At 38.6% G+C, this 9,890-nt stretch overlaps 1 protein-coding gene across 1 annotated transcript; it reads left to right on the top strand.

Annotated features, from left to right (window-relative positions):
- Positions 1 to 1,219: 1,219 nt before the first annotated feature.
- On the top strand, positions 1,220 to 7,697 carry LOC110959634 (glyoxalase 1). Its single transcript, XM_022206575.2, has 6 exons — positions 1,220 to 1,359; positions 2,969 to 3,051; positions 3,170 to 3,310; positions 3,812 to 3,879; positions 4,119 to 4,208; positions 7,153 to 7,697. The coding sequence occupies exons 1-6, from the start codon at positions 1,291 to 1,293 to the stop codon at positions 7,245 to 7,247; spliced, it is 546 nt and encodes a 181-aa protein (XP_022062267.1). The 5' UTR covers positions 1,220 to 1,290; the 3' UTR covers positions 7,248 to 7,697.
- The last annotated feature ends 2,193 nt before the right edge of the window (positions 7,698 to 9,890 follow it).

Raw genomic sequence — 9,890 nt, 5'->3', positions numbered from 1 at the left:
AGCTCCTCGGTTACATGTTCAGACCTGCAGCTTCTTCTGCAGCAGATCTCATCACTGTAAACGGAAGCAGCGGCTCATTCAAGCTCCTCTCCTCTGAGCCAACAACAACATGTCATCTAACTCTTAACGTTTTAATTTCACTTCACTTTCAGCCTTTGTTTCAAACTGTAAAGCTGGTTGTAGTTTGATATTTTGCGGATGATGTGGTTTCTTTTTTTGTCAGCTCCGTCACGCTCTGCAGAGCAGCTGAAATGTCGTGGGTGGAATTTAACTACCACTTTTCCAGTTGCCAGTAGTGCTGGATTACATTTATTGTCAGAGCTGTGGGTGTTTCTTTTGCTACAATTCAGGACCTGAACTCCCACATCTGAAAAAAAATATGCTGCATTCAGGGTCTGTCAGAAATGCCAGAATCAGGGCGTTCTCAGTGCTTCCTAATTGACACTAAAATACAAGTAAAACTAACGCCAGTAACTATTGATGATAATGAAATCTCCCTAAACAAAACAACGGTTTAACAACAACAACAAAAAAAACTTTCTTCATTCCCAAAATCTAAAGAAATGAATATTTCCACAAATATTGCTGCTACAACTATGAAATATATTCAAGTTTTATTAATTTGACAGTTGAATGAATAAATAATTTTGCATGGAAATTTTCAGTTTTCATTTGGGCCACAGAGCCCAAAGATGTGGAGTTTCTAATCACAGATACGAAATAAAACACAAAATCACTTTATTTTGCCTTTATATGAGAATAAGAAAAAATCTTATTCCCTAAAAAAATGTGATAATTTCTATAGTCATAACAGAGAATGTATATCATATTTTATAAGACAAAACGCTGAATTTTCACATCAGAAATGTGACAGTTTTCAGTCAGTAAGTCCATAACATAAGGATTTTTTATCTTATGGTGCACACATTTCTTTTCAACTTTAATAATTCAAAACTTATGTCTGAAAATGTCTTAAAATTTGGATAGTTTAGATTAGCTGTCAGTTTTCTTTTTTAACATCTTATGTTAGCTTTGATATAATAAATTAACTTTATGATATCTAATCTAGTAATAATAGCATCATAGGATTTAGGATTTATTTGACTAACAACGCACCTTTCCTACCTATTTGTTTTTCCCACCCCTTTGACAGCAGGAGACAAACTCCTTAGAGGCATCAGTGAGCCTCATAAAACATCTGAGAAGCTCAATCTCCTGAGCAGCACCTGAAGGCAGCAGGCGAGGAGCCGTGAGGAGGAACCTGTGTGATCAGTCGGTCTGATCTGAGTCATGGTGAGCAGGAGGCTGTCGGACGAGGCCGTGTCTGCTGCCTGCCAGGAGGGTCACCCCCTCACCCAGGTGATGTCTGCATGTTTATTTCTCCTGTTTGTAGCGATTTCTTTTACTCTTTTAGACGCATTTTATTGTGCAGAGCAGGAAGAAGATGAGGACTGTACGGTGAGGGTGTAATGTAGTCAAACCTGTTGTCTGTGACTTCAGACCTGCACATACCTGCAGACTCACATTCTGGGACATCTGGTTCAGGATATACATCGAGCAGCAAAAAAAAAAAAAAAAAAAAAAAAAAAACCTAAATAAAATTCGATTTGCCTCACATTTAGTCACAGCTCAAAGGTATTTGTTTTAACCTGTTACTGACCTTTGAGAGTTCAGGTTACTCAAAGTACATTCTTCAACTATTTTAAGATGAAATCAGTAATACTTTTTTCTAAACACAATTTTTGTAAAATTATTTGTGAAATACCACAAATTAACTTCAATTCATCTCCATTTATAAGACACTGATTTACATTTCTAGTACCTCAAATTTACTTTTGTTTTCGGTTTCTAATTTAAATCTATTACTTTTAGGCAGGGCATCAATATGATGTGGATTTTTCACTAAGTTCGGAAATCTGGCAACCAACTAATCAATTATTTACACACAGAAACCACTAAGAGATGCAATACGACTGTAAAGAGACACCACATTTCCATAAGAAGTTGCACAGTGGCTAAAAAGAGTCTAAATGAGCATTAAGAACTGCAAGATGACTGCAGAAAGAGACAAAGCAACTGCAAAAGGGTGCAAAAATGACCACAAAGGAACAAAAGGTGACTGCAAAGAAATGCAAAATGATCATAAAGGAACACAAAACAACCGCAAAGAGACCCAAAAGTACTGCAAAGAGATGCAAAGTGACCATAAAGGGACAACAAGAGATCGCAAAGACATGCAAACTGATCACAGAGACACAAAACAGCTGCAGAGACCAAAAAAAAGCAACTGTAAAAACGTGGAAAATTATTCTAAAGAGAAACAAAGCCACTGCAAAAACATGCAAAATTGTTATAAAGACACACAAAGATGCTGCAAAAAGACACAGAACAACTGCAAATATATGCAAAATGATTATAAATCAACACAAAGCCACTGGGAAGAGACACAAAACAACTGCAAAGACATGCAAAATTACTATAAAGACACATAAAACAACTGCAAAGAGATCCAGAAGTACTTCAAAGACATACAAAATTATTATAAAGAGACACAAAGATGCTGCAAAAGACACAAAACAACGGCAAAGACAGGCAGAATGAGTGATTTCAGTTTGAATGTCTTGCTCTTATACAGAACTTGTGGCTTTTCTATTTCTAGAAACACGGACTCTTTGCATAATAATCCATCCATGCACATGATATCCCCATGGAGTGATGTTTGTGTTTATCAAATTCTAATATTCCCTCTATTTTTAGCTCTGCTTTGGTCTCCTCCTCCAGCTCTTCAGAACAATATCTGACTCACCAGCTGCTAAATGCTTCAATTTGTGTGTCCGTCTATGATTTGATGCTAGGCGGGTCATTTGCAAGGAGATAAAGCATTCTAAAAACAGATAAACACGCTGATTTTGAGCAGTTTTAGAGACATACAATGTGCTTGTTGTCTTTGTGGCTTGGGTCTCTGCAGGACTTCATGATGCAGCAGACGATGCTGAGGGTCAGAGATCCGGCTCGATCGTTGGACTTCTACACCCGAGTCCTGGGCATGACGTGAGTCCTCAGTGTGATTCTGAACCTCTCCGAACACCTCCAACTTTACTGTGCTCTGCTCAGCTTACAAAGCAGCGGGAGCCTCCCATTAACCTTCTGGCTCCTCTGTGGTTTCCAGGCTGCTGCAGAAAATTGATTTCTCTGCAATGCGGTTCACCCTCTACTTCCTGGGTTACGAGAACAAGTCGGAGATCCCGGCTGACATTAAGGAGAGGACGGCCTGGACTTTCTCTCGCAGTGCCACCATAGAGCTCACACAGTACGCATGAAATCCACAATGCACCAAATATGCCCTGAATAACTCCTCTGAAGGATGTGTTTCTGTAAACTATACAACCAAAAGTGTGCAGACTCTGCATAGGACTAAACAGTGAATCTAAATGCTGCAGCACACAATAATTTAAAGCACTGATGAACTTCTTATGTTGTGTCACCAGTTGCTATTGTTTGTAACAGAAATAAATGGTTTTACTCTGCCTAAAGGCACCTGAACAACATAATAATAACTCCAAAAATGATATTTAAAAAGCGGGAACCACTAAATTTACGGCTTAAGTGATTAATCAGTTAATCAGAATTGCTGCTAATTAATTTCCACACATAAACAGATAAATGGCTTCAGTTCGGATCAGGTGTGCATGTACTTTTGGCAATAAAGTTTGGAAAAATTTTAAATGTAAATGATCTGAAATGCATGGCAGTTCAGATCATCTGCATCTTGTTATAACTGAATTTAATAACTGTTTTGTCCGTCTGTCAGTAACTGGGGCTCAGAGAAAATAGAAGGCCTGAGGTACCACAATGGGAACAAAGAGCCGCGAGGATTTGGTGAGTTAAGTTAATCCAGAATTTACGGGTGGTAAATTTTTTGTAGGTCCATATTTTGGATATAAACGTATCCAAAAAAAACTTCATCTGGTGGAAGTTCAACGTTCACAACCTCCAAATGCACATTTTGAAAGTCTGAGATCGATGTCAAGTATTTGGCACATGTCTCTGTTTAGCGGTAGATTATACTGATTGTGTGTGTTGGGTGTAACCTACTGTCTTGTCTTGTCTTGTTGAAGGTCATATTGGCATTGCTGTTCCTGACGTTAATGCTGCTTGCAAATTGTTTGAAGAGAGAGGAGCGACATTTGTCAAGAAAGAAGACTTAGGTGAGTTCTTTGTCCTGAGAGATCAGGTCAGTCCCTACAAAGGCAAAACTATTTGGTCAAAACTGAGTTCAGACCTTTATCTGACTTTGTAACATCTCTTATACATACATAAAACATTTCAGGCTCTTGAAATCTGTAGTTTCTGTAAAATCAGCTTTTTAAATTTGCACATGGCAGACAGTCAGACAGCAAACTACACAACTTAAGTTAAAAAAAAAGATGCTACCTACACATGTAATGTCTAATAAAGATAGCCAAAGTAATAGAAACAGCAAATTGCATAGCTAAAGTCAGAAGGACAAGTAACTACATAGCTAAAATCATATAAAGACAGCCACAGTAATAGAAAGACATGTAACTACACAGCTGAAGTCAGAGAAAGATGTTAACTACATAACTAATATGCAATCATGGTAGCTAAAGTAATGAAAGACAGCTACTTACAAGGCTTAAGTCAGATAGAACACTAATTGCATGGCTAAAGTTATAGAAAAACGTTAACTACATAAATAATATGTAATAATGGAAGCCAAAGTAATAGAAAGACACCTAATAACATGGCTAAAGTCAAAAAGACAGCTAGTCGTGCAGTTCAAAAGACAGCTAACTATGCAGCATAAGTCAGAAAGACAGTGAATTACATGGCTAAAGTCAAACAAAGATGTTTGCTACACAAATAAGGTGTAAAACAGACAATACGGACAGCCAAAGTAATAGAAAAACAGCTAATTGCATATCTGTAGTCAAACAAGTAACTACAAAGTCAGAAAAAGTTGCTAACGAGACAGTTAAAGTTATATAGAGACGAAGTAATAAAAAAACTGCTAATTACACAGCTAAAGAAAAACAGCTAGTTATACAGCTAAAGGTGCACTGTGAAAGTGAAAGCTAGCTGCTATGATAGCTACGACTTTATAAAATTACAGCTCTTCTTAGATATAGATTTTTCTTTAGATATTATCTGTCAGATAAAATATTTTGATGAAGTGAAAGTTACATCTTCAGTCTTTTTTTTTTTTTACATCATTGAATAACACTGGAGCTAAATCAATTTCAATTATGATGTAGAAGAAAAAAAACTGCTGAACTACAGGTAGCCAGCTTAGCATATGTCAGCAAACATTTTCATTAAATTATCCAAAGGCACAGTGCATTGTCTTCATTTTTCAGATATTGTATGGCTTCTTCAGCATTTTTTGTCATAATTAGCCTTAGGAGACTTTAATTTTCAGCATTATCACTTTCTATCTATTTCAAAGTTTGTCATCCAGACTGAAAACTTTTAACATTTCTTGCCTCCGCTTTACTGCATCTTTACTTGCAGCTGTCTGCCTATAGAGGACAGTACAGTTCTATTTCAGACAGATATAAGCTGTAGCAACTATTTTCCCCCTGGCACTCAATTTATAGTTATGAACAACTTACAGCACATAGTGATTGATTTCAATCTTTAAGTTATAAAGGTAAAAGCAACCGAAAACAAAGAAACTAGAAGTTTTACCAAACTTGGACCGCCCGGCGACAAAGATGACCCCTGTGACCTTGAAAATGAGGTCACGGTCACCAAATCCGAACTTGACCTGTGTCTTATTATGGTACACCTGTGTACCAAATATGGTGAGGCTACATCAATATTTGATGGAGTTATCGCTCGGAAACCAAATTGTTACAGACAAACAAGCAAGCAAGCAAGCAAGACCATGCAGGTGAAAACAATACCTTCCGGCAAACGCCGGGACTGGGACTGCAGGTGGAAATTAGCATTCGTGCTATAACCTGGCATAATGCATCTCTCCCTTCGGGGTTAATGTTTATTTGTGCAATGTCCCATGGATCAAATAAAGAAAGAAAGAAAGAACGCAGTTTTGCCGGGCGGTAATAAAGAAAATACTGATAATGAACATCCACAGCTCATATTGACACACACCCTCATATTATACATTATACAACTCAAAAAAAGCCACATTTAGCACCTAAGAGCTTTAACAAAACATAAAGTAGGCTATACATTCGTATTCTGCAGGCTGTGAAAAATCCAGTCGCTATTCACACTCAGTATGTGAATAGCAGCTGGAATAAATCTGGAGTTGGTCATCTCCTACAAATACCTTGGTCTCTCGCTGGACTCTTCACTTTCTTTCACTTCTCACATCAATATTCTACAAGCTAAAATCAAATTTAGCCCATGGCTCCTTTGTTCCTTTACCATAATAAAGCCTCCTTCACATACTCTGCCAAAAACACTCTTGTGAAGATGACCATCCTCCCCATGTTTGACTACGATGATGTCATCTATAAAATGGCCTCTAAGTGTGCCCTTAACAGGCTTGATGCCCTCTATCACTCAGCCATCCATCTTGCTACCGGTGCACCTTTCTCCACCCATCTTTGTGACCTTTACAAACTGGTGGGTTGGTCCTCCCTTCACACCAGGTGACTCCAGCACCAGCTTTCACTCATCTACAAGACCCTATCAGGGAAGACACCTCAGTACCTCTCCAACTTTCTACCCCACCCATATCAACTACCACCTGAGGTCCAGTGATCTCATAACACTTTCTATCCTCAGGGTTCGCACTGTCTCTGTTCTCAACCGATCCCACTTGGTAAAATAAAAAATGAAAAAAAGGACTTAGGTAAAAATGAAATGCAAAAAGAACAAGCAACATTGAAATGTAAAAGTCTATGACATATTCTTGGAAGATACATGTCTCCAGCACCCATATGCTCATGATCAACTGCATTTTTGTCTCCGATGTTTTTGTTAAAATTCAATTTCTACCAGGAGGTGGAGCTCACAGGCAGCTTGACCAGTGTAGACTGTGAGTTAGACTTGACAAATATCCTGAGAATGAAAGCCAGAAAATGTGATGTTCTCCAAAGTGTTAAAAAAAAAAACCCCCACCATTGTTCCACTAACTACAACCTTTTTTCCTTGTCACAGGTAAAGTGAAGGGTCATGCCTTCATACAGGATCCCGACGGCTACTGGATAGAGATTTTATGTCCGAACAACATGATGTCCTTACTGTCACCTTAGAGCAGAGACACACTGAGGAATGTTCTTGTATTAATATTATAGTTTGTGGACACAGCTGAAACTAAACAGGACAGTTTTGGAGCTCCTGACAGTTTTTTGTTTGTTTTAATTTTTAGTTATGTCGCTCAGGTTCTTGTCTGGTCCTGCAGATTTTAATGTGCAGTCATTTTCTATAACAAACAAATAACAATAAAACAATACAAAACAAAAAACAAGTATATAAGATATGCTAGCCTGTTGCAGTTTTGACATCATTTTAAATCATCTTGTACTATGCTTTGTACTTCCACTATATTTAAAAAGGGAAACATTACATTGTGTTTACTTGACAGCTGTAGTTACTTATCAGTTGAACAATAACATTTTGCATTCAAAACATAAAAAGCTCATAAACTGTGGTGCTTTATTATCAATTAAGCTATTCATCAATAAATGAAAGTCAAGTTTGAAGAGTCAGTCATTGAAAGAAAATGATTTGTCATGCAAAAAATTCTGAAGTGTGGAGATTTTCTCTTTTTTCTTCTCAATTATTTCAACAGGTTAGGATCAGTTGGACAAGGCGACACTGTGAAGAGTTCACTTTTGCTTTTAAGTCTTTAACATACCAAACAATCAGTCCAGCCATTAAGAAAATTAGTCAACAATATAAAGATTCAGTAGTTACATATTGATCAGGTCCAGCACTAAAATAGTGTTTGCACATTAATGCAACAGGAAGAATAATCTACTCATAGTTATAATCTGCACTTTTTCATTTACTTTCAATACTTAAAACACTTTTTTTAAACAACCTTTACTTGTGATGGAGTATTTTTACAGTGAGGTACTTTTACTTAAGGACCTGAATACTTCTTCCACCATTGCTAAACATCTGTTGAGCAGAAAATTTAAGCCAAAAGCTTCCCATGTATCTCTGCTTATTCGTTACACCTGATATAAAGGTGGATGGACACATGAAAGGAAGAAAAACTAAAAAAAATTAACTGATAAAATACACTGGCTGGCACAAAAAAGTCACCACCTTCATTTAACTAAGAAAATAGGTAAGAGCCTTCCATTGGATAATTACTGCAGTGATGAATATGTTTCAGCTGCAACACCTTATTTAACCCTGATGCAGAGAGAAGCTTCTCATTTCTTAAACAACCATGTTGGAAGACATATCCTGTGGTCATGGAAATCATGTTAATCAGAAGGGTCAAATTATTGACCTGCATCAAGCAAAGAAAACAATGAGATTTCTGAAACTACTAAAATCAGTTTAAGAACCGTCCAACGCATTATTAAAGCCTGGAAGGATAGTGGTGAACCATCTGATCTGTGATCTGTAGTGAGAGCAGGGAACAGGTGGAGGAGAAGCTAGAGGCGTGGAGGTTTGCCCTGGAAAGGAGAGGAATGAAGGTTAGCCGCAGCAAGACGGAGTATCTGTGTGTGAATGAGAGGGACCCAAGTGAAAGAGTGAGGTTACAGGGAGAAGAGATCAAGAAGGTGGAGGATTTTAAGTACTTAGGGTCAACAGTCCAGAGCAACGGAGAGTGTGGAAAAGAGGTGAAGAAGCGTGTACAGGCAGGCTGGAACGGCTGGAGAAAAATGCCAGGTGTGATGTGTGATAGAAGAGTTTCAGTTAAAATGAAAGGAAAGGTTTACAAAACTGTGGTGAGACCAGCCATGTTGTTTGGTCTGGAGACAGTGTCCCTGAGGAAAAGACAGGAGGCAGAGCTGGAGGTAGCAGAACTGAAGATGCTGAGGTTCTCTTTGGGAGTGATCAGGATGGATAGGATCAGGAATGAGTACATCAGAGGGACAGCACATGTTAGAGGCTTTGGAGATAAAGTCAGAGAGGCCAGACTGAGATGGTTCGGACATGTCCAGAGGAGAGAGAGTGAATATATTGGTAGAAGGATGCTGAGTTTCCCACTGCCATGCAGGAGGCCTAGAGGAAAACCAAAGAGGAGGTTTATGGATGTGGTAAAAGAGGACATGAAGGTAGTTGGTGTGAGAGAAGAGGATGCAGAAGACAGGGTTAGATGGAGGCAATTGATTCGCTGTGGCGACCCCTGAAGGGAAAAGCCGAAAGGAAAAGAAGAAGAAAAATAGAAATAAAAATTTAAAAAACCCAACTCTCCACCCTCCCTACATATAGACAGTCATTCACATGCACACACCCACGCAAGCATACACGCCCACATACACAGACTCACACACCCACACAACATGACATCATCATCAGGGTAAGAAGAGAGGCAGATGAAGTGAGGAACTCATCATGGCTAGTGCCTACCAGCCTGTAGGGGTTAGAGTTATGATCTGGGGTTGGTCAGGTTCAGCAACGTTGTGTTCCCAAAGAATGAGATCAGCTGACTACCCGAATATACTGAATGACCAGATCTTTACATCAATGGAGTTTTTCTTCCCTGATGGTATGGGCATATTCCAAGATGGCGATGCCCAACCCAGTCTCACATCAAATTGAGATTGTAACGTTTTGCATTGTGGACCAACGTGATTATGTCACAATTTGATGTGAGACTGGGTTGCGATGCCAGGATTCATGGGGCTCACATTGAGAAGGAGTGGATCAGGGAGCATGAGACATCATTTTCACATATGGATTGTCCTCCACAGAGTCCAGACCTGAGCCCC

Source organism: Acanthochromis polyacanthus, chromosome 16 (genome assembly GCF_021347895.1).
Source record: "Acanthochromis polyacanthus isolate Apoly-LR-REF ecotype Palm Island chromosome 16, KAUST_Apoly_ChrSc, whole genome shotgun sequence".
NCBI classification, from domain to species: domain Eukaryota; kingdom Metazoa; phylum Chordata; class Actinopteri; family Pomacentridae; genus Acanthochromis; species Acanthochromis polyacanthus.
The sequence above is the reverse complement of the archived record's forward strand: the minus strand, read 5'-3'. Positions and strand labels throughout refer to the sequence as shown.

Excerpts from the sequence above, each read along its gene's own strand:
- LOC110959634 (XM_022206575.2), top strand. The coding sequence starts at position 1,291 with ATGGTGAGCAGGAGGCTGTCGGACGAGGCCGTGTCTGCTGCCTGCCAG. Across the intron at positions 3,052-3,169 it reads ACCCGAGTCCTGGGCATGAC|GCTGCTGCAGAAAATTGATT; the intron begins GTGAGTCCTCAG and ends TGTGGTTTCCAG. Across the intron at positions 3,880-4,118 it reads CAAAGAGCCGCGAGGATTTG|GTCATATTGGCATTGCTGTT; the intron begins GTGAGTTAAGTT and ends GTCTTGTTGAAG.